This window comes from Myotis yumanensis, unplaced genomic scaffold, assembly GCF_028538775.1.
Source record: "Myotis yumanensis isolate MYYU_CA2020_CCGP unplaced genomic scaffold, mMyoYum1.0.hap1 SCAF_16, whole genome shotgun sequence".
In the NCBI taxonomy this organism is placed as follows: Eukaryota; Metazoa; Chordata; class Mammalia; order Chiroptera; family Vespertilionidae; genus Myotis; species Myotis yumanensis.
The window spans coordinates 27,862,960-27,887,890 of NW_027223767.1; the positions used below are offsets into that span (position 1 = coordinate 27,862,960).

The 24,931-nt window shown below is 47.6% G+C and overlaps 1 protein-coding gene across 3 annotated transcripts in view; it reads left to right on the forward strand.

Annotated features, from left to right (window-relative positions):
* SCPEP1 (serine carboxypeptidase 1) overlaps positions 1-24,931 on the forward strand; it is a 32,628-nt gene that overhangs the window by 1,339 nt on the left and 6,358 nt on the right. For all 3 annotated transcript variants that reach the window (XM_070393209.1, XM_070393208.1, XM_070393210.1), the window contains exons 2-12: positions 336-484; positions 3,568-3,657; positions 6,405-6,560; positions 6,915-6,989; positions 8,419-8,491; positions 12,867-12,904; positions 13,866-13,994; positions 14,362-14,455; positions 15,839-15,952; positions 18,035-18,172; positions 20,350-20,513. In XM_070393209.1, coding sequence (XP_070249310.1) covers positions 336-484; positions 3,568-3,657; positions 6,405-6,560; positions 6,915-6,989; positions 8,419-8,491; positions 12,867-12,904; positions 13,866-13,994; positions 14,362-14,455; positions 15,839-15,952; positions 18,035-18,172; positions 20,350-20,513 — 1,220 coding nt within the window. The remainder of the gene's footprint in view (positions 1-335; positions 485-3,567; positions 3,658-6,404; positions 6,561-6,914; positions 6,990-8,418; positions 8,492-12,866; positions 12,905-13,865; positions 13,995-14,361; positions 14,456-15,838; positions 15,953-18,034; positions 18,173-20,349; positions 20,514-24,931) is intronic.

Consider the following 24,931-nt stretch of genomic DNA (forward strand, 5'->3'; position numbering starts at 1 on the left):
GCAGGCTGACGCTCTATCCACTGAGCCAAACCAGTTATGGCCATTGGTTGATTCTTGTATGTACCCTGACCAGGGATTGAACCTGCAACATTGATGTATTATTGGGTGACAACAACTGAATTATCTAACCAACTGAATTACCTGGCTAGGACTTGATGTGTTTTTTTCATAACTGAAGTTTTTTTCCCCTTATTTTCATAATATATTGGAGTGAGTACATTGCCTAAAATATAAATCAAGCCATCTCTAGTCTGGCATGGCCACCTTTACTGGACTTGGAATTTATCCAGACGTTAGACATCCTTCAGGAAAATCAAATTGTGCTTCTGTTTCAGGAGCCATCGTCAACCTGCCCCCAGACGAAGGCAAGGAAGTATGGGATTATGTGACTGTCCGGAAGGATGCCCACATGTTCTGGTGGCTCTATTATGCCACCAACCCCTGCAAGAACTTCACCGAACTGCCCCTGGTTATGTGGCTTCAGGTAAAAGTGTCTTTGCTGCCTGGCCAGGTTTGAGGCCAAGTTTTCCCCACTTAACATGTTGCTTGCTCTTAAGGGCTAACAGCTCAGCCAGTGATCAAGGCCTGGTCCAGCAGCCAGCCAGGGGTCCCCTAGGCTTGGGGGTTCGGCACCCCTCTGACATAGGCCAAGCCAGTGGTATACCAAGGAGGGCAAATCAGAGAGTGAGGGGTTCTGTTACCATGTTTGTTTGTTTGTTTGTTTGAGTCCAGGCAGTGGCAGAAACCTTTACCAGAAGCTTCTGAGGGCAAATTTGACTCTATACTGATAGAAAGTGTTTTGAACAGTTCCAAAGCAAAGGCTGAGGTACCCTGACCGGCTCCTCCCATCCCTGTTTCCCAATCCTTTCCCAGCCCCTAACTTCTTGCCCCCATAAATACTGATCTTTTGAAAGCACTCAGCCTCTTGTATCGTAGTATTAAACGTCGGGCCTTCTCCTTCTCCCTAGATGTGTCTGCGTTCTGATCTTGAGCTTTGCCTGCAGGGTGGAAGGCCTGGAACTGGTGAAGAGGCATATGGGGGCAGGCAGAGGATTCTTCCCTGCATTCCTAAAATATCTGCCCAGAGATGGTCCACGCCCACCTGGAAGACCCATCTCCAGGGAGGCGTTGAGGAGCATGGTCTTGCTCAAGCTCTGGAAACTGTAGGCCTGGCCCAGCTGGGGCTCCAGGTTGCTCACCACTAAAGAGGGCACCCTGGTACTCACTTGCGTAGGATGCCAATGTCACTTCTTGCAAAAACATCAGTGATCAGAAGCAGCCTCCCAGTGCCGCGGGTCCATGCGGACCTTCTGGTGAGATAGAGCAAAGATGAGCGGTTGGCCAGGAGGGGCCATTCTCTCAGGATTATCAAAGCAGCTCCTTTGATGAGCTGGAGGTGAGGTTCAGCCAAGGGTGCAGATATGAAAATGCCGCAGACGCACCCATACGTGTAGCCCGGGAACTTCTGCCCACTCCGGGTGGCAGGTCGTTGGGGAGAGCCCAGCAGCGGACAAGCCCAGGCCTGTCATTCCTGGGACCTGGGTACCTGATGCCTTCCTGCCGCTTAGAGCTATGGCAAGGCACTTCCCTTTTCTGGGCTTTGCTGTCTAATCCAGGGTATTTTGTTATAACTTTCCATTAATTAGCAGAACCTTTCCATCCCCGAGTGAAAGCTTACATGGGAGCAAAAGCAGAAATGCTGAGGCTGGGGTGGAGCCAGGGCTGAGTCCCACCCACTGGACCTTCCCTTGGTCACGCGCTGCCCTCAGGCACTTTCTGGGGTTTCTTGAGTGCAATTTGAAAAACACCCAGTGGAGAAGGTGCAAACCTTCCTTGTGGTTGATTGTAGAGCAGGGTCCTTGTTTTAGCTGGTTAACTTGCCAGCATGCAGAAATCAGGAGTTGTTGCAGCTTGGGGCCTGAACCTGTCCCAAAGCGGAGTGGCAGTGGTCCCCTTTCAGACAGGGCAGGAGCTCCTGGAGGAGGGAGCCCTCGCTGGCACCTGATTTCTCTTCATGGTCCATGGTCCAGTTTGTGACTGGTAACCGGAACGGTGAGCCGAGGTGTTTTCCCTGCGTCATGTCTTGCGACGCCGAAGAATGAGCTACTCGGACCAGAAGATTTAAGTAAAAATGTGGAAAATTTGTTACAAGCAGATTCAGTCTTCCCGATGTGGAGGGGGCCCAAAGAATGGGTTGCCAGTAAAGCAAGTCGTTCTAGGAGTATCTGTGTGCTACAAGCCTGCTTCATATCTATTATGTCACTACTTGATCGATTTCCTCATTGTTCTTGCCCAGCAACGAACCTGAACTTTCTCTGTTTCTATGTGTACATACACCTTGTTTATTGCAGGCCCTCCCTTGGTTTCCCATGACTTCCGCTCTGTATTCAAAAGCATTTCATTTTATTTTCCAGCATGGTTGGTATCTGTTACTAGGCTTGCTTGAACTGCCATGTCTGCCCCTGTCTGTGTTCTACCTGCCTTTGTTTCCCACTGGACCCCTACCCTATTTGCCTGCATTTCAAGCTAACTCCTCTCATGACCTTTGGTTAGAATGACCCCGGGAACTGAGATGCTATTGGAGGGATGTCAACTGGCTAACTAACTAATCTTCTCTTCATTTCCTCAGAGGCCCAAGGGAGAGGGAAAAGATTATGATTAAAGAACAAATAATTACTAATTCAGATGAAAAGATCTATTTTGGCCACCTGCTGAGGCAACGTGCGCTGACTGCTCTGGGCAGGTCTTTGAGAATCCAGGTCACGTCGTCTGAGTAGAGTAGTGAGCTGTTCCGTTCAGCATGTCACTTGGCTCACTGACACATTTACCGTATGTCAGAGCCGCTGGAGTGTCCCTGGCCACCACAGCGCCCCACCCAAAGCTGCAGACAAAGATTTGGTAGTCAGATGTTCTCAAATAGAGCAGAAGTGTCCTCCAGCCAGCTTCCCGCTGTCCTTGGGCGGGGTGGTCATCTCCTGCAGCCACAATAGAACATCAAAAGCAGCATGGGCGGGGGGTGGGGTGGGGGGGGCAGTACTCTTTTATTCGAGAGACACAAGTCCCGGAGTCCAGTCCTGGTAGAGCCCCTAATTGCCATTGTCCCCTTCCTGGGCCTTATTGCTCGTCTTTGAGGGACGAGCCAGACAACGTGCCTGAAAGTCAGTGAGTCCATGGCTGGCCAGGATTCAAGTTTGGGGAATCAGAGGTAGGAAAGTTCCCTGTAGGGGCTCTTGGCCCAGGTCTGTACCTTTTAAAATATGTTTTTATTGATTTCAGAGAGGAAGGGAGAGGGAGAGAAATGGAAACACCAATGATGAGAGAGAATCATTGACCGGCTGCCTCCTGCACGCCCAGGGTGTGCCCCTTTCAGAAAGATGTCAGCCGTTCCCCGGGGCTCAGTTAGTGCAGGAGTCCCTGGATCGCCAGGAAAATTGTGCCTTCGTGCAGGGTTGGCGCAGCCATCGCTAAATCATAAATCGTTCATAGTGAGTGTGGTCATCATTGTAATGATTACGATTTTACTAACATTTCCTCAGGATTAATGTTTGTTTCTTTTTTCTTCCACAGGGTGGTCCGGGCGGATCCAGCACTGGATTTGGAAACTTTGAGGAAATCGGGCCCCTTGACTGTGATCTCAAACCACGAAAAACTACCTGGGTACTGTGAGCGTGGCCTGGCCTCACCCTGGGCTCACCCCGTGCTGGGCGGAGTCACAAGTTTAGCAGTACTGTCCCTCCACCCCCACCCCCACTCCCACCCCCCATCTCTCTTGCCTTCGTGACCTTTCTCTCCACTTGCCCACAGAAGCCACTCTAGCGGACACCTGGACCCTGTCACTACCCACATTTTGGCTGTCTCTGCAATCTGACTCGGGGTCCCACCCTCTGGCCACAGGCTCCCATCCTTTCCCCTGTCTCCTCTCCTCCACCCCTGCCTCTTGACTTCAAGACTTCAAGGCCCCTGTCCTCTGCCCTTTTGATGTCTTTCTAGTCTTTGTGTCCCTCCACTTATCTTCATTCCCGGCTGCACTTCCTCCCCTAACCCCTCTCAGGTCAGCACCCCCACCCCCTGGCTCCCTTAACCTTCTTCCTCTGCAGCCTCTCCACACCCAACCTTGGGTCAGTCCCACTGTCTCCCTGCTCAGCTCCTACCCTCAGCCCCTACCCCCAGACTGCCCAAAACTGGAGGGCAAAGCCACACTGTTGTCAAGGTGGGGCTGCTGCCCAGCCGCATCTCCCAGCATCTGTCCACATGTACTCTACCTTCAGGCCCCTGCACAGGCAGTTTCCTTGGCTTGGACTTCAGTCCTGTGGCCACCCATTCACAACGTAGCTCACCATATTCACATCTACTATTCTTTAAGACTCAATGCAGGATCCCCTCTTCCTTAATATTCCCTCTGAGTCCTTTGACTCTCTTGTTTGTCTCCACACTGGCCTTCCTTTTACTTACTCTTGCCTTAGGGCAAGTGATGGTGAACCTTTTGAGCTTGGTGTGTCAGCATTTTGAAAAAACCTAACTTAACTCTGGTGCCGTGTCACATGTAGAAATTTTTTGATCTTTGCAATCATAGTAAAACAAAGATTTATATTTTTGATATTTATTTTATATATTTAAATGCCATTTAACAAAGAAAAATCAACCAAAAAAATGAGTTCACGTGTCACCTCTGACACGCGTGTCATAGGTTCGCCATCACTGCCTTAGGGTCTTTGCACATGCTGTTCCCACAGCCTGGAACATCCTGTACTCACTTCCAACTGAAATTCCACTTCCACTTGCAGTAGCAGAGGGCCTCACTGGCTTGTCCTCCCCAAGCCTCCCAGAACTAAGAGGATAGCATGACCGGGGCAGAGAGCCTGAGTGAGGAATGAGGAGACCTGGATCTCAGTCCTGATGCTGTCCAAGTGCTGACCTGGGACAAGTCCTGGGCCCTTTCTTCACTTTCATTTCCTGACGAGTAAAGGACATGGCTGGACTGTGTCATCACTAAGGATCCTTCCAGATGTAAATTCTGTATCTTTAAGCCTCTTTATTTTTTATTTTATTTTATTTTTTAAATATATTTTATTGATTTTTTACAGAGAGGAAGGGAGAGGGACAGAGTTAGAAACATCAATGAGAGAGAAACATCGATCAGCTGCCTCCTGCACAGCCCCTACTGGGGATGTACCCGCAACCAAGGTACATGCTCTTGACCGGAATTGAACCTGGGACCCTTCAGTCCACAGGCTGACGCTCTATCCACTGAGCCAAACTGGCCAGGGCTCTCTAAGCCTCTTTAGAGCGGACATTAGAATAAGCTCTCTGCTCGTAGTGTACAGGGACTCCAGGCCAATGTGGAAGTTGGCTCTGTCTTGAAGAAAACGGATGTGTGATCCTCAGACCTTGGATGTATTGTCAGCTACTGCTCAGACTCACTGCTCCATTCCCCCTGCACTAATGTATTACGTTTAGGACATTTGTATCGTGTGTAAAGTGACAGCTTAGATCAGTGGTTCTCAACCTTCCTAATGCCTCAACCCTTTAATACAGTTCCTCATGTTGTGGTGACCCCCAATTTCATTGTTACAAATTGAACATAATTAAAGCATAGTGATTAATCACAAAAACAATATGTAATTATATATGTTTTCTGATGGTCTTAGGCGACCCCTGTGAAAGGGTTGTTCGACCCCCAAAGGGGTTGCGACCCACAGGTTGAGAACCCCTGGCTTAGATGCTCTGATCCCAGGTATATGCTAATCCAGCTGTGGGCCCGTTTGAAATGAATAAAACTAAAAAAAAAAAAAAAAAAAAAAAAAAAAAAAAGACCGTACCCTTTTATGTAATGATGTTTACTTTGAATTTATATTAGTTCACACAAACACTCCATCCATGCTTTTGTTCCGGCCCTCCGGTCCAGTTTAAGAACCTATTGTGGCCCTCGAGTCAAAAAGTTTGCCCACCCCTGTGCTAATCTTTCCTTCTTGCCTCTCCTTTGCTTTGCCACAGTAGTCTATGTTCCTGTCCCTTATTTTTAAAAATCCCTTTTAGCAACAGCATCAGAAGCACACTCATATCCTCGCTGGTGTTTTTGATGAGCTCATACAAGATAATCAAAAGATAATCGGTGCCCTAGCCAATTTGGCTCAGTGGATAGAGCATCATCCCTCAGACTGAAGGGTCCCAGGTTCGATTCTGGTCAGGGGCACGTACCTCAGTTGCAGACTCCATCCCCAGCCCTGGTTGGGGTGCAATGCAGGAGGCAACCAATCCATGTGTCTCTCTCACACCCATGTTTCTGTCTCTCCCCCTCCCTTCCAATGGAAAAATATCCTCGGGTGAGGATTAACAACAACAAAAAAGATAATTGGTGACTGCCTGCCTGACTGGAACATTTGCTTTTCCTCTGTGGCATGCAGCTCCAGTCTGCCAGTCTCCTGTTTGTGGACAACCCCGTGGGCACTGGGTTCAGTTATGTGGACAAGGACGGCATGTATGCCAAAGACCTGGCCATGGTGGCATCGGACATGATGGTTCTCCTGGAGTCCTTCTTCAGTTGCCGCCCAGAGTTCCAGGTGAGCAAAGCCTCAGGAACAGCTGAGCAAGGGGCTAGCAGTAGGGACACTGTGTCCGTCAGAATCCCCTTCCCCGAGAGCGCAGCGCCTGGCTGATTCCAGGGAAACCTTTCTACGCCCCAGATGGGGTTGTGGGCTTTTGTTTCTGTCCTCGCTCAAGGTGGTTTTTAGCTTGAAGGAGCGACCCTGGAGCCAGTATTCTAAGCAGACATAGTAATCAGATATGGGGAGGGAGAGAGACAACGCAAAGCAGATTTCTCAGGCCATGACATGCAGTAGAAATTTGAAATGAATTTGTGTGAATAAGAAGAAATTCAGGATGTTTAGTTCTCTGTCCATTCCTTTTCTTGCCAGACGATCCCATTCTACATTTTCTCAGAGTCCTACGGAGGAAAAATGGCTGCTGGCATTGCTCTAGAACTTTATAAGGTAACGAGGAAGATGGCTTTGTTGTCTTGGTTTCACACAGAAACGGACTGTTTTAACATCCATTTTTAATTCTCATGTAGGTCAATAATTTCCTTAGGAGTTTCCAAATGATGTTTTTCTCCCGTTGTTCTGTTCACTTCTATTAGCTTCTATTCCTCCAGGAAGTGGAACTTGCCCTCATCAGGGACTAGTTAGGTAACTTGAAATAAGTTCCTTCTGGAAAAGCCAGAAAAATGCCTAATTCCTTCACTTTCGTGACCAATGTTCAAAGTCAGGCTATTCATTGTTTTCTTATTTTAGATATCTGAATAGCTTGTGCAGTCACATAATTCAAAATTCCAAAACTATACAAGGGATAATGTAACAGTTCTCTACCTTGCCTCTGTCTCCCCCCTCCCCCCGCCCCTAAGGCAACCTCTGTCATTAGTTTCTTCTGTACCTTTCCAGAGGTATGTCATGCCTATAAAAGCTAATTCACAGATTTTCTTTTTTCCTGTTTTTATACAAATTATAGTACATACTATACACTATACTATGTCTCTTTTTAATTCAACAATATAGCTTAGAGATGTTTTTATATCAGTTTATAAAGAACTCCTCATTTTTTGTTTTGTTTTTATCCTCACCCAAGGATATTTTTTCCATTGATTTCTAGAGAGAGTGGGAGGGAGAAGGTGGGGAGAGAGACACAGAGAGACAGAGAGAGAGAAACATTGACGTGAGAGAGACACATTGATTAGTTGCCTCCTGCATTCGCCTCAACCAGGGCTGGAGAACCTGCAACCTAAGTATATGCCCTTGACTGGGAATTGAATCCGAGACCCTCTGGTCCTCGGGCCAATGCTCTATCCACTGATCACCGGCCAGCGCTTTGTTGTTGTTTTTTAAATTGCATCATGTACCATGGAAATAGTCATAATTCATTTAGCCTATCCTATGATATGCAGATTGTTTCTAGTTTCCTGCTACTATATTACTGTTAAATGAAAAAGGGGGGCGGGCAGAGGAGTATGAGCTCCTAGTCCTAAGGCCTCCTCCCACCCTTGGGGACCCCCTGAGGTGGCTTCCCAGCCCTTCAGTGACTGCAGCGTGGGCAGCGAGGATTATACCCAAGGAGCCCTCTGAGAAATCGGGCCTTGCGGCAGTGTTCCTCCTAAAAAGATAGGGGATGCGCCAGACCCCACACACACCCTGCCCACACCCTTGTGAAACGAGTAGAGAGAAACTCAACAGTTCCCAATCATTTTGCAAAAGGTGTCAGGAAGGAGTTACTCTGGTTCTCTCGAGGGTATCAGGTCTTCGGAGACCTGGGGACTCCTGGAAAGGGTGGGCAGAAGTTTCCTGGGCTCAGGAAGGCAGTGTGTGAAGACGGGGCTCCCTCCTGTTGAGTCCCTTTGGCAAGGATGTTTCTTGGCTCCTTCTCTTTCAGGCCATTCAGCAAGGGACCATCAAGTGCAACTTTTCTGGGGTTGCTTTGGGCGACTCCTGGATCTCCCCTGTAGGTAAGTATGGAATCTGTAGACATTTCCTTACTTCCTTTCCCCACCCTTCCCTGGACCTTGGGGCTGTGTTATCCAGAAAAAAGGACACGGCAATGGAATTTTTCTGAGTCCTTGGGGAGAAGTGAACACAGAATGTGTGTGCCCCAGGGCCATCCAAGAAATTTTGGGGGGAGAACTCATTTACACAGCATCCACCGTGGGCTGCTATGGACTGAACTTCATCCTCTTATTTGATTCTTATAACAAAAGAATCAAATTTTTACAGTTGGAGACATTCTAAAGCGAGCATGTCAAACTCGAGGCCCGCAGGCCACATGCGGCCCATAACGAATATTTTTGTGGCCCAGCCAATATAACGGTGTGAGCAGTTATTTAGTTATGAAAGGAAATAAGTCTCCTGTCAGACCCAGAATTACTGACACTCACCTTGGGTCAGTTTTGAAAGCAATCACTGCGAACAAGATTTCCCCCAAAATAGGAAAGATAGTAGCAGAGAAGAGATGCCAAGTGTCAGGAAGAAAACTTTAATTTTATCATTGCTCTTGTTCTTTTTTTTATATACTATACTTTTCAAAATAAACCTACATTTCTATGAAAATTGAAGCTTTTGTTTTTTTGTGGCCCACATAAACTTAAGCCTTGTTTATTTGGCCCGTGTCAGCCTTTGAGTTTGACATGTTTGTTCTAAAGGCCCCGAGGGGTGATGGAATTTGCTCTCTGACACACAGAATGAGTGGCATGGTCAGGAGTCAAACCCAGGTCTGTTTGTCATCTTGTCCCCAGATGTGAGCATGAGCATTGGGGTGAACATCTGCTCTGTTGCTCATGTTGATGAGACAAGGTTAGCATCAGGTGCTGCCACTCAGGTGCACAGTTTCATAACTTGAGCATCAGCATCCTTGTTGGGAGTACAGATAAAAGTTGTTTATGTTTCAGACTTCCGGGGTGTGACTTCAGACATCTAAAATAGTCACCTTGCCTGGCCAGTGTGGCTCTGTGGTTGAGTGTCGAACAATGAACCAGGTCATGGTTTGATTCCCCATCAGGGCACATGCCCAGGCTGTGGGCTCACTCCCCTAGTAGGGGGCATGCAGGAGGCAGCCTCTCAGTGAGTCTCTCTCATCATTGATGTTTCTATCTCTCTCTCCTTTTCTCTGAAATCAATAAAAACATATTTAAAATAGTCACCCGAGTGGATTCACTCTAACATAGGATTCAGAATCAGCCCTGTTGACAGTTGGGTCATAGAATTCTTTGTGGGGAGCGGTGCTGTGCAGTGTAGGACCATCTCTGCCCTTTGGATGCCAGTGTTTCCACTCCAGTATGACAATCAAAAATATTTCCAGACATTATCAAATGTCCTCAGGGGGACAGGATTACCCCTGGTTGAGAACTACCGCTCTAACCTAACCAAAGCTGACTTTTCACAGGCAAAACCAAATTATAAAGTTAGGAATCAGGAGAGAGTTGCCCTAGGAGGAGGGAGGGGAATAAGCTAGAAAGGGACATGAGGGACCTTTCTAGGCTGTTTGTGCTCCATCTCTTGACTGAGGTGGTCGTTACATGGGAGTAAATGCGTTTACAGAGCCATGTCCCGAATGGATTCAGGACATCCTGATGCTACTTGGAATGGTTATTTCTTGCCCTCATTCTTGGCATCTCCAGGGGATAATGGCATAACCGAGATCTGAGTCATCCTTGAGAGGAGGGCTGCTACTTGTTTGTCCTTCCTAGATGGACCTCCTAGGACAACAGGAAGCAGCGGATGCCTTGATCAGAAGCACAAGAGTCTAGCAGGGTTCTTGCCAGATGCCTCACTCAAAATTACAGCACTGGCTCCCACACTTCCTCCTGGGGTCTCCTCAGTTTCACAACAACACGAAGCACTTTGCATGTGTTAACTTCCTTTAATCCTTATAACAGCTCCATGGGATCGATGCTGTTATTATCCCGATTTTAAAGATGATGAAACTCAGGTTAAGCAATTTTTCTAGAGTCACAGCTAAAGCCAGGACTCACATCCATGCAGCAGCCACTGGAATCCATGCACTTAACCATTATACTACATTTCCTCCAGTAGGCCAGTAAGTTGAACCTCATGGCCTTACAAGTGCTTTTCATCTTGTCCAAATTCTTTTCACCTTGCCATGACCCCCCCCCCCCCCCCCCCCGCCTTTGACTCTTCCTGTCCAGATCTTAGTCCCTCCTTCCAGATCACTTTAAGTATCCCCCCTTCATCCCAGAAGTACTCCCCTTTTGAGGGAGAAGTACTGTTAATTTCATGAACAATTACTACTGGCCTGCTGGGTAGTAGGTATTGTGTCAGGTGCTGGGAAAGACATACAGATGTGTTCCATGTCCTCAGTTCAGTGTTGGAGCCATAGAACTATTTGTGACTATTTAAATTTAAATTAATTAAAATACAATGAAATTCTTTTTCTTTTTTTTTATTGATTTCAGAGACGAAGGGAGAGGGAGAGAGAGATAGAAACATCAGTGATGAGAGAGAATCATCGGTCGGCTGCCTCCTGCATGCCCCGCATGTGCCCTGATCGAGAATCAAACCGTGACCTCCTGGTTCATAGGTCAATGCTCAACCACTGCGCCATACCAGCTGGGCTACAATAAAATTCTTTTTTAAAAAAATATTTTATTGATTTTTTTACAGAGAGGAAGGGAGAGAGATAGAGAGTTAGAAACATCGATGAGAGAGAAACATCGATCAGCTGCCTCCTGCACATCTCCCACTGGGGATGTGCCCGCAACCCAGGTACATGCCCTTGACCGGAATCGAACCTGGGACCTTTCAGTCCGCAGGCCGACGCTCTATCCACTGAGCCAAACCGGTTTCGGCTACAATAAAATTCTTAATTGTTCAGTTGCACTATATACATTTCCAGTGCCCAGTAGTCACGTGTGGCTGATGACTATTGTATTGCACCACCCAGACACAGAGCATTTCCATCATTGCAGAAAATCCTCTTGGACATCTCAGGTCTGCACCAGAGGTCAGCAGACTATGACCTACAAGTCAAGGCTGCCTTTCCACCCTGCTTTGGTGGATAAGTTTTTTATTGGGACAGTCACGCCCATTTATTTACATACTGTTTGGAGGCTGCAACAACAAAGTTGAGTAATTGCAACAGCGACCTGCAAAGCCACGGATATTTACTATTTGTCCCTTTAGAGAAAAAGTTTGTCAATTCTTGGTCTAGATTAAGCAGGGCGTGTGATGCATTGGAAAACTGCAGACAATTTTGCATTTCAGGAAACTAAGGCACTAGCTTAAAGGTTGACTGGAGAGGTCATTGGGTAAGTAGGTTCAGGAGGGCCCGGTATGCCTGCATTTCTCAGGGTGTGTGTACTCAAGAATACCAGTCCGATGAGGTGCTATACAAAGGACTCTGTGGTCAAATAAGTTTTGGAAGTGTTAAACACGGGCTCCGCCTTCTTCAGTTTCACAAGCACATCAAAGGCTCTGTGAAGTCATGCATTAAAGAAATGTGTTATATTTTGCATAACCCCAAAGCTATTTCACCAAAGAATGTTTTCTTTTAATACCTAGATTAAAATTCTGTAGAACTGAGGTTATTTGAAACATACTTTGAGATGAGATGCTTGGCCGTAAGGTACCACAGAAGGCTTTCAAGCAAAGGAGTGACATATTTAAATGTACTTTAAAATGCGTGATCCTTGATACTTCGTTGGCTGGCACATGTTTCAATGGCACTGGCCTAACCTAGCATCATGGTAATAGTGAACTTGTCTAAATCAAGCCCCCCTGTTCTCTTTGAAGTCTTACTCATATTTATATCTTATAAAGCTCTTTACTGGCTTCAGGCCCTTTGTCAGCTCTCCATATATTTGTGGGACGGAGATGAATTGATTGGCAGTATAGCCACAGACACTGGAATTATGAAATCATTAGTCTTCTTCCTTAATTAGCAACTTGGCAGAAGCTAGTGTCCCCAAATTGAAGGAGCAAGGAGGAAGCAGAGCAGAAATGTGAGGGCGGGGGAAATATTTTAAGCTGTCAAATGGCTTTGAAGTCTGCAGATAAGAGCCTCCGCTGCATAAACAGCCTGCCTGTGGGGGTGCCATCTCTGGCTGACTCGCTCACTCGGCCCAGTATCAGGCCAAATGAATGTGCCATTAGCGCCGAGTCAACACAGGCCCCCACACCCTCGACCCTCCTCCCAGCCGGAGACACAGCTCCTCTCCTGCATGGGCCCTGGTGCGCAAAGGGGCCCTGGGATGTAAAGCCACTGGTTCCCTTCTTCTGGCTCCTTCAGCTTTGGAAAGGAGGCTGGTTAGGTTTTTCTTGGGAAGGATGGGGCCATGACTGACTTACTTTGTTACATGTGGTTTCCTTTAGATTCGGTGCTCTCCTGGGGACCTTACCTGTACAGCATGGTAAGTAGGTGGGGCCTCACCTCTGCACCCTCCGTCGTCAGCAGCCTAGCAGACCTCTTCTGGCTCTGTCCTCAGGAAGGACAAAGCTAGCTGAGTGCGCCTGTGTGGTCGACACTGCTCCTTAGGGACTTCCGGTCCATATCAAATTGGAGACCTTAAGCTATCGCTGGCCTTGGGGACAAATTTAAAGAAACATCAGCACAGTTATCCCATTCTTCAGGTACAAGAAACACAGCTTTTTTTTTTTTTTAAATATATTTTATTGATTTTTTACAGAGAGAGGAAGGGAGAGGAATAGAGAGCTAGAAACATCGATGAGTGAGAAACACCAATCAGCTGCCTCCTGCACACTCTTCACTGGAGATGTGCCCGCAACCAAGGTACATGCCCTTGACGGGAATCGAACCCAGGACCCTTCAGTCCGCAGGCCGACGCTCTATCCACTGAGCCAAACCGGTTAGGGCAACACAACTTTTTAAATCCCCTCAACTCTTTATTATAAAAATGGTCAGCCCTAGCTGGTTTGGCTCAGTGGATAGAGCCTCGACCTGCGAACTGAAGGGTCCATGGTTCCATCCCAGTCAAGGGCACGTGCTCAGGTTTTGGGCTCCATTCCCAGTAGGGGGCATGTAGGAGGCAGCGGATCAATGATTCTCTCTCATCATTGATATTTCTATCTCTCCCTCTCTTTTCCTCTCTGAAATCAATAAAGATATCTTTTTTAAATGTCCAAATATGCAGGAAAGTGAAAAGATCACTATGAACATCCATATACCCGCCATCTAGACTCTGTTAACATTTTGTTGTATTTTTTCCATAGGAAATATGTGACTTGGACACTTTTGGATGTAAACTCCCCTTCCTCCTTCCCACTCTTTCTGTTACCCAGCCCTAACTGTAGCAAAGCCAGATTTGTGTTTCTAAGCAAAGTGGGCCCTTATGCTGTTCCTTTGCCTTTCAGTCTCTTCTCGATGACAAAGGCCTGGCAGAGGTGTCTCAGGTGGCAGAGCAAGTCCTGGATGCCGTGAATAAGGGGCTCTACAAGGAGGCCACCCAGCTGTGGGGAAAAGCAGAAATGGTCATTGAACAGGTAACGGCACATGCTCGGGGGTTTATTTCCCATGATTGAAGGGCCCTTGGTTGGTGTGGGGAGGATTGGGAGGTCTATCCTGAGGCGCTCCAAAAATCAGCTCCTGCTGTCTGTGCATTAACACACGGCTCGTGATTTTTCTCCTGTGGCATCTTTGCTCGGCTCCTATGAGCTGCTCCCCCCTCACTCCCCCATCCCCCCCAGGCTGGACTGACTGAGTCCGCCGAGAGCTGCATTTCTTTCTGGCAGATTTACAAATGGAAAGCTGGCCTTGGATACGATGGAGGGCCAGGTGCCTTTCTGTTCTGCAACGTTGATAATGAAGAAATAAAGACAGCAAACAGCCAAATATACTTGTATATTTCAGAACACGGATGGAGTGAACTTCTATAACATCCTAACTAAAACTGCTCCCATGTCCACCACGAGGTCAAGCCTAGAATTCACCCAGAGCCACCTAGGTAAGTGAACCTGGAAGTTGTTGGACCCTGTCTCATCCTCTGTGCGAGATGAATCCAATTTCTTTTCAAAGCTTTATTTTATTCATTTATTTTATTTTTGTTTTTTATTTTTATTTTATTTATTTATTTATTTTTTTAAAATATATTTTATTGATTTTTTACAGAGAGGAAGGGAGAGAGATAGAGAGTTAGAAACATCGATGACAGAGAAACATCGATCAGCTGCCTCCTGCACATCTCCTGCTGGGGATGTGCCCGCAACCCAGGTACATGCCCTTGACTGGAATCGAACCTGGGACCTTTCAGTCCGCAGGCCGACGCTCTATCCACTGAGCCAAACCGGTTTCAGCGTATTTTTGTTTTTTAAATTAAATTTTTATTTTTGAAGGTATCATATATGTCCCCTTTCCCCCCCCTATTGACCTCTTCTAGCCTGCCCTCAACCCCCACACCCCACCCCAGGCCTCCACCACCCTATTATCTGTGTCCATGGGTTATGCATATATGCATACAAGTTCTTTGGTTGATCCCTTCCCACCCATTTACTTATTTATTCATTTATTTATTTTAAATTATAGTTGGCCTACACTGTTATATTAGTTTCAGGTGTACAATACAGTGATTCAACATCTTTACATTTTAGAAAGTGATCACCACAGTAAGTCTAGTAACCATCTGTCACTGGACTATAAAGCTTCATTAGTATATAATTCACATGCCATAAAATTCACCCCTTTTGAGTGTATATGCTGTGGCTTTTAGTGCATTCACAGAGTTGCGCAATCATCACCACAATCCAGTTCCAGACCGTTTCCCAGAAAGATCCCACATGTCTGTGTGCCGCTGATTCAGCACCAGGCAGCCACTCCTCCGCTCTCTGTTCGTCTAGACTTGCCTTTTCAGGGCATCTCGTAGAAATGGCTTCATGCAATAGGTCGTCTGTGGAACATCTGGCTTCTTTCACATAGTATGTTTGAAGTTTGGAAGCCAGCTTCTGCACCCTGGATGACGATGCCAGACCTCCTGCAGGCTGGGCTGAGCTGTCTTTCAGCTGCCCCAGCGACACGGTGGGTGCCGCCTGTGGCATCCTCCTCCTTTAGAGGCGGATCAAGGCCGCAGGAGTCCTCTAGATGCCACGGCTCGCTGGTTTCTTTTGGCCATGCTGGCTACTCTCCGCGGCCCCAAAGTACTTGAAATGCAGCAACCAACACTAATAAATCCTCTCCAGTTTCAGTGTATTTCTGTTTTCTTCCTCCATCTGGGGTGAATCAAGGTGACACTTTTCATTTCCCAGCCGAAATCCTCCCTCTTCGCACAGCAGCTTGGAAAAGACCTCTTGGTCTCATTTTCACTCCTTTGACTCACTGTGTCCGTCTCTTTCAGTTCAGCTTTACCAACGTCACGTGAGACAACTGAATCGGGACGACTTAAACCAGCTCATGAACGGGCCCATCAGAACGAAGCTCAAAATTATTCCCAAGGATTGCTCCTGGGGAGGTAACTCTTGCGACCTAATTAAGTGCCACTTGTGGAGTTGGGGAGGAGGTGAAGAAAGGTGCAAATTCAAAGGCCTTAATTGGTAGAATGGGTTTTGTTAGTGGTGATCGTATGTTGCAGGTAGAACGGTGTTATTGTCCACATTTTGTAGAGGAGCAAAAAAAAAAAAAAAAACAGTAAGTGACATACCAGATTTGGTTCAAAGTCAGAGGTGGGTTGGGAGAGAAATGCCGTAGTTGGTTATGAGGTGATGGTTGAAGCCAGGTGTGAGTACCCTCTTCCCTTCACTTTCGTATCAGTTTGATGTTTTCCATAATAGCAAGCTGAGATTTAGAAAAGCCATGCCTGAGGCCACAGTTGGTTACAGGTGTGACTTCTAGACAGAGGTCCTTTTGGACAGGTTTGACCAGTTCTCTGGCCAGGCTCCTCCTGGTGCGGGATGTGGTCCAAGTGTTTACCGCCTTCTGGCCTGAAGGCCGTCGTGAGGAAATGTTGGGGTCCTCAGAGACCAGGCCAGGTGGCAATCTTGGACAAGGACCCGGTTAGTCCTGTGGAAAGACCGGGAGCCAGTGGGACACCCAGGCTCCTGGAGGGGAAACACTCCATGCTGGGGAGAGTTTCGTTGATGCCCCAAAGTGAAGGTCTGGAGGTTTTCTAGGGCAGCCCTGTGACAGCTGCTGAGACTCGGCTCTGGCCTGACATCCTCAGGGGACACGGGCCATCCTCCCACCTGCAGAGAGCTGAAGGCTCATCCTAGACCTGGTGTCATCTCCTCCTCAGAGTTTTCTAGAAATGAAAAAAGTTAATGTGATCAAATAAGAAGAATGTGGTGTCAGTGCTACAAGGGATGAGGACAGCTGTGGGGAGCCGAGAAGAAGACATGAGCAGCCACAGGGCCAGGGCCAGCTTAGGCTCCTGTGAGCACGTGTGCAGCCCAAGCCCTTCATTTTATCTTCATTTATGGCGGTGTTTTCCAGCCCCTGCTTCTCTGGTGGGAGGGTGGGTTGGGTGGACGGGCTTAGTGACTACTGTTTTTTCAGCCAAATTCTCTTTGGCTCCGGGTGTGTCTATGTAGGTTTGGAAAGGACAGAGTGACCTTGGCCAATGCCCCCAGTGTCTTGAGTTCCAGTTTGTGGTTAAGCCTACATACTCTGGAGTCAGCCAGGCCTGCTTTCCTATCCCAGTTTGCCATTGACCAGCTGTTTCGACCCGGACATGTGTTGTAGCCTCTCTGAGCCTCTTTTTCTTTAACCTTTGTACAAGTTAAGAGACCTTACCTCCCAGGGTAGTGAAAAAGAGGAAATGAGATGTTGCTTATAAAGTACAGTGACTAGCAAATAAAAATAAATGTATACGCTATTGTTATTGTTCAGTATTATGATGATGGTGGAGTTGGTGTTGGTCAGGAGTCCACTGGGAATCTGTACTGACCAGCTCCTCTTGCCAGGGGCTCGCCCTCCAGGTGGTCACCTTCTCCTCTTGCCTGGGACTATTCCTCCACAGGGCTTACTGAGGGCGAACTCTAAATTGGTCTGGGTCTGATTTGGTTTATCACTAGGGTAGCCTCACTTGTTCAAAACTTAGAACTTGGCCCTAATCGGTTTTCTCAGTGGTTAGAGCGTCAGTCCACGGACTGAAGGGTCCCAGGGTCGATTCCAGTCAAGGGCATGTACCTCGATTGCAGGCTGCATCCCCGGCGCTGCTCAGGACCCATGCATGAGGCAGCCAATCAGTGTGTCTCTCTGTCTTTCCCCCTCCCTCCCACTCTCTCTGAAAATCAATGGAATAAATACCCTTGAGTGAGGATTAATAAACAAACAAAAATGCCATCACTGTCATCACCACACTTGAGAGAGCAGAGTATGTGTGCTATTTATGCTTGCCTTCTGCACAACCAGCTCAGGGCATGGAGACGCAGGCCGGTTGGTCCCTGTGGGTGAAGCATCTGTGTGTTCAGTCTTTTGGGTGCTGCACAGGCTTAGGTACATTTGGGTGCCAGGGCCCAGAATGCTCTGGGCTGGAAGCTACCTCTTATTCTGGTGGATTCCAAGCTGCTCTCTTTTTCTCCTTCCTCATGTGCAGCCCAGGCTAACAACGTCTTCCTGAACATGGAGGGGGACTTCATGAAGCCAGCCATCAGCGTGGTGGACGAGTTGCTGGAAGCCGGGGTCAACGTGACGGTGTATAACGGACAGCTCGATCTCATCGTGGACACCATGGGTAGGAACCCACGCCGAGTGGCACGTGGAGGCGGTGTCCCGGGTTGAGCTGGAAGGGAACTGGCCTCAGGCACATCCGTCTTGGGGCTGGTGACATTGAGGTGCTAGGAAGAAGGCCATTTCCCGTTTATCCATCCACCCCCAACCTTGATTCTTGGAAGAGGGTGGAGCCACCTGAGGCTGTGACCCCTCAGAGAAGTGTAGGTCCATCCAACTTTGAGGCCCTTCAGTGTAGTTAACGGGAAAAACAACACCTTCCCCCACCACAAAAATAAAAAAGAAGACATTTTTCTGACCACTGGACAGATGGACTATTTCTTTGAGGGAAAACCTTGCAGGGTGATTTAAGACTGAACCCTAAGGATTCTGTAAAACGAGGACCCGGGGGAAGTGGTCTTTGCAGAGCCACTGTCGCACTGGCTGTCACCGCATGCCCACTTCTGGGATCAGCAGGGCCAGTAGAGGCACAGGGGCAGGTGCTCCGAACCAGCAGGCCAGCCAGACGTGGGGTCTGCTGGGTGTGGCGTGTTTCTTAGCGTCAGCAGGACTGAATCTTTCTGCGACTTGTAAGCCAAGGGCGCTAAGGACAACATGAAGAGGTTCTGCAATTCTTCCCACATTTCTGTCTAACCCGAGGCTTCTCAGCCCCCCTGACAGCTGCCACCTCCAGGTCCCCGATGGCCTCTCTCCAGAGAATCCGGCAGTAGGAGAGTGAGAGGCAGAAACTGGTCGGGCTCCCCAGCTGCTGGGTTTCCCCATAGGCCTGGGTATCACAAGAGCTTGCTAAAAATGCAGACTCTCAGGCCCCACACAGACCTACTGAGTCAGAACTTGCATTTTTGCAAGGGGAAGGGTTTTTTCCCTTTTAAAAGCAATTTATTAAATTTATTGGGATGACATTGCTTAATAGGATTATATAGATTTCAAGTGTACACTTTGATAATACACCATCTGTATATTTCATGGTATGTTCACCACCCAAAGTCAAGTCTTCTTCTGTTACCATTTATCCCCCCTTCACCCTTTTCTACCTCCCCCCACCCCCTTTCCTTCTGATAATCACCATATTGTGGTCTGTGTCTATGAATTTTTGTTTGTTTGTTGCTTTTAGTTTTATGTCCCATATACGAGTGAAATCATATGGTTCTTGACTTTTCCCATCTGACTTATTTTGATTAGCATGATATTCTCAAGATCCATCCATGTTGTCACAAATGACAGTATTTCCTCTTTTGTTATGGCTGAGTATTCCATTGTATATCTGTACCACATCTTCTTTATTCAGTCCTCTACTCAAGTATGCTTAGGTTGTTCCCATGTCTTGGCCATTGTCAATAATGCTGCAGTGCACATGGGGGTGCATATATCTTTATGAATAAATGTTTTCAAACTTTTCAGGTAGATACCCAGAAGAGGGATTGCTGGGTGATATGGTAGCTCTATTCTTAATTTTTTGAGAGACCTCCATATGGTTTCCCATGGTGGCTGTACCAGTTTACATTACCACCAGCAATGAATGCGGGTTCCTTTTTCTCCACAACCTCTCCAACACTTGTTATTACTTGTCTTTTTGATGATATCCATTCTAACAGCTGTGACATGGTATCTCATTGTGTGTGTTTTTTTAATATATTTTTATTGATTTCAGAGAGGAAGGGAGAGGGAGAGAGAGAGAGATATCAATGACAAGACAGAATCATCAACCGGCTGCCTCCTGCATGCCCCACACTGGGTATTGAGCCTGCAATCCGGGCATGTGCCCTGACTAGGAATCGAACCATGATCTCCTGGTTCATAGGTGGACATTCAACCACTGAGCCACCCCAGCCAGGCTCATTGTGGTTTTGATTTGCATTTTACAAGGGTGAGTTTTATGCACATTATTATGCTTTGGGAAAAGCCAAGTTACACGAACTAGGTTTTTGTTTTTTTTTTAATTATATATGAGGGTTTACTCCAATACTGCTGGTAGTATGGGAGAGCAGCAGGTCATTCACAAAAATCAGCTCTGCAGCCCTCCCATAAGCCAGCTGCTTATGTAGGGTAGGACTAGATGACAGGGGGAGGTAGGAATTACAGGAATAGGGAAGTTGGCAGTGCAGGCTGGGACTAGGACCTAGATTTCTTTCTGCTCCACCCCACAGTTAATGCCAGGCCCTTCTCTGTCCCTCTCATCAGGTCAGGAGGCCTGGGTAAGGAAACTGAAGTGGACGGAACTGTCCAAGTTCAATCAGCTGAAGTGGAAGCCCCTATACAATGACCCTACATCTTCCGAAACATCTGCTTTTGTCAAGAGCCACAAGAACCTGGCTTTCTACTGGATTCTCAAAGCCGGACACATGGTGAGAGAGGGGCTGCTCTTGTTCCAGATCTAAATCCTTCTGAGAGGGACGCCATGGGCAGCTGATTACACCTGGGTGCACTGCCTACACGCGTTGGTCTTACACGAAGCACTTTGGGCTGGAAAGTGTTTCAAGGTCTGTAACAAAATTCTGCCTCAAGTGCTTCATTCATTGAAGCCTAGAAATTTTCATTTAAAAGAGCAAATCTTCCCGAGAGAGTTAAACTGGGCTCTCTGTCCCTTACTCTTTTTAAAAATATATATATTTTTATTGATTTCGGAGAGGAAGAGAGAGATAGAAACATCAATGATGAGAGAGAATCATTGATCGGTTGCCTTCTGCACGCCCCCTACTGGGGATCGAGCCAGAAACCTTGGCGCATACCCTGACCAGGAATTGAACTGTGACCTCCTGGTTCATAGGTCGATGCTCAACCGCTGAGCCATGCTGGCTGGGCTGTCCCTTATTCTTTAGTTTAAATGAATCTATGTTACTTTCCTCTTAACAGTTTGTCTTGAAGGAACAACTTGTCCTGGAGGAAGAAGGGAGACATTGTTTTTCCTTGACATTTTCAGGAAGTGGTGCTCGGTAAAGCTGGGCGCCAGTGCGTGGCGCACAGTAGGGGAGTGTCTGCCAGCAGCTTTGGCTCTGGGGGCTCCAGGATCTCAGTTTGGAAGAGGCCTTGCCTGCCGAGATGGGCAGGGGGGCTATCACACTTCTGCATTTGCAAAGCGAGTCCGCTATCTTCCCTCGGGTTGTAAGTTGGTAGAGTCGCTTTCTGTGGGCAGAAGGAGATAGTGGGGGGCCGAACCCACTACACACACATGCACACGTGCGCAGGCACGCACACCCCGGCCAAGGAGCCAAAGGGAGGAATCCCAGGAGGCAGAAGGCCAGGGGCTTCCCTCACGCTGTGCTTTGGTCTGGCCACGTAAACACAGAGTCTCTCTTCTTCCCAGGATGGTGGTTTCCTGTCAGGTGTTGGTTGAGGGGGACATTCAGGTGCCCTCTGGCCTGCCCTCCCCTTTTGGCTCCATTGTGCTCAGGACAGAATCTCCATAGAGAAGTGTCTGGAAATGGGCTGAGGGGACTGGTCTTGTGTTGGCACAGCAAGCACATAGTATGTTTACTTGGATTGCTGAGGAGGTGTTAAGAGATTGGGGTGGGAGTGGGGGCAAAGACCCCTTCCCACAAGCTACTCCTTAGGGACATTACTGGCCCTCGCCTGGGGTCCGTTTTGTCCCCAGAGACTTTGGCAGTGACTGGAGACATTTTTGGTTGGCACAGTTAGGGGGAGGGTGCTGCTGGTACCTGGTGGGTAGAAGTCAGGACCCTGGTCAACATCCCACCATGCACAGGACACCCCTGTGCAACCCAGTGTCAGTGGTGTCAAGGTTGAGAAAGCCTGATACGGAGGAAGGGGAGCTGGGGTATCTGGTACACTCGGTCTCACAATACTGTATTTATTTACACAGTTGACCACAGACGCCGTAGTCTTTTTTCCAATTACAGTTTACTTTCAATATTATTTTGTATTGGTTTCAGGTGTTCAGCATAGTGGTTAGACAATCACATACTTCATAAACTATCCCCCCCCCTGAAATTTCCAGTACTCACCTGGCTCCATGCAGTTATTACGATATTATTGGCTATATTCCCTGTGCTGTACTTTACATCCCCGTGACTATTCTGTAACTACCAGTTTGTACTTCTTAGTCCCTTCACCTCTTCCACCCCGTCTCCTGACCCCTTCCCCTCTGGCAGCTACCAATCTGCTCTCTGTCTCTGAGTCTGTTTCCGTTTTGTTTGTTTGTTTATTTTGTTCTTTATTTTCCACATATAAGTGAATTATATGGTATTTGCACAGACAACGTATTCTTTTTTTTTTTTTTAAATTAAATCTTTATTGTTCAGATTATTACATTTGTTCCTCTTTTTTCCCCCCATAACTCCCCTCCTTCCAGCTCCCACCCCACCCTCCACCCTCACTCCCCACCCACTGTGTTCATCCATAGGTGCATGATTTTTGTCCAGTCACTTCCCGCATCTCCCACACCCCTTTTTCCCCCAAGAATAGTCAGTCTATTCCCTTTCTATGTCCCTGATTCTATTATAATCACCAGTTCATTCTGTACATCAGGTTATTTATTCACTTGATTCTTAGATTCATTTGTTGATAGATGCATGTTTGTTGTTCATAATTTGTATCTTTACCTTTTTCTTCTTCTTCCTCTTCTTAAAGGATACCTTTCAGCATTTCATATAATACTGGTTTGGCGGTGATGAACTCCTTTAGCTTTTCCTTATCTGTGAAGCTCTTTATCTGACCTTCAATTCTGAATGATAGCTTTGCTGGATAAAGTAATCTTGGTTGTAGGTTCTTGGTATTCAGCACTTTGAATATTTCTTGCCATTCCCTTCTGGCCTGCAAAGTTTCTGTTGAGAAATCAGCTGACAGTCGTATGGGTATTCCCTTGTAGGTAATTGAGCCTCTTTCTCTTGCTGCTTTTAAGATTTTCTCTTTGTCTTTTGCTCTTGGCATTTTAATGATGATGTGTCTTGGTGTGGTCCTCTTTGGATTCCTTTTGTTTGGGGTTCTCTGCGCTTCTTGGACCTGTAAGTCCATTTCTTTCACCAGGTGGGGGAAGTTTTCTGCCATTATTTCTTGAAATAGGTTTTCAATATCTTGCTGTCTTTCATCTTCTGGCACCCCTATTATTCTGATGTTGGTACGCTTGAAACTGTCCCAGAGGCTCCTTACACTATCTTCACACTTTCGGATTCTTTTTTCATTTTGCTTTTCCAATTGGGTGTTTTTTGTCGAATCTTTGGTTTGATTATTGTACTCCTCTGGTCTGCTATTGGGTATAATATTCTTTATTTCAGTCCGTGTATGCTTACTTTCTAATTTCTTTATCGTAGCATCGAGGGTCTCATTAGTTTTCGTGAGGCTCTGCACAAATTTATGGCAAGCCCTCAAAATTGCGATTCTTAGCTCCATATCCTCCATTTCTGTCATGTTTTTTTGTCTCCGCATCTTTTATGCTTTCTTGGTGCACCCCCTTGTGGTCTCTGTGCGCAGTCTTGTTCTAGCCAAGCCTTAATTGTTGTAGTTAACACTAGAGGGATTTGACCCCCAGGCCGACTGGCTATAGGAATCAGCTGTATGGAAAACGTCTGCCTTCTGGGGAGGCGCTAATCCAGCCTTTGCCTGAGGCGATCGGCAAATGGCTGTGCGCAGGGTTTGGGCGGGGCGGGATCAACAGGGCGGGCGGAGGGAGCAGTTATGGCCATGCTCAGTCCCGTTCCCAGAGGCTCTGCTTCTCAGAACCCCGGCAGCCGCTGCAGACCTCGGAGAGAAAGCTGCCCTCAGGTTCCAACTGATGCTGGATAATCCTGCTTCTCCCGTTTGAGTCTGGGTCCCTAGAGACTCGCCCGGATCTGGAGCCCAGAGTCTGAGACTCACTCCCGACAGAAAACGACAACCGCGCCCTCAGCCACCAGCCCGCTTTGCGCGCGCACCTCGGTACCTTTGTATTTTCCACACTGCGCCGCCTCTGAGCCTCGATTTGCTGTTCTCTTTCCTTCTAGTTGTAGAGTCTCTCTTCAGCCAGCCTTCCTGTGGTTCTGGGTGATGTCCGTTCAGTCTTTTAGTTGTATTTTTGAAATGGTTGTTTGCGGCAGCGGTCTCCGGTGTTTACCTACGCCGCCATCTTGGTCTCCCCTCGACAACGTATTCTTAACCTCTCTGACCTTTAGTTTCCTCTTAAGAACTTCCCAGAAGCTAAAATGCTGAAAGTTCTAAGAGAAACTAAAGTTTCTCTTTGGTTTCCTTTATTCACTGAACAAACATTGGCGTGTCACTGTGCCAGGCACTGGAACATGGATGGCGCACCATCTCCGTCCTCATGGAGCTCACGGGCATGCGGGTCCAGCAGGCAGAGACCCTCATGACATGGGGTGAAATGCTAAGACGGGGGTTGGCCCAGGGAAGGGGGCCCAGCCCAGGCTTGGGGGTCCTGGGAGACTGGCCCCTAAACAATGGGCAGGAGTTAGCTAGGCAAAGGAGAATGTGGGAGCAAGGAGAGCAGCGTGTGCAGGTCCAGAGGAACCTTCAGACAGCCGAGGCCTCGGGAGGGACGCTGGGCAGAGATGAGACGGGGGAGGGAGACTGCGCACTCCGGCAAGCACCTCAGACCTTACCTGAAAGCGATGGGATGCCATCGAAGGGTTCTAAGCAAAGGCGTGAGATTACTAGGTTTGTCTACAAAATATCATCCCAACAGCAGAGGGCATGGGACAAGACGGGAAGCTCACCAATCTAGGAGGCTTTTCTGGTCACCCAGAAGGGAGAGACGTGGAGGAATTTAAGGGAGAATGGGCAGGACTTGGTAACTGCCTGTAGAACAGCCAGGTGG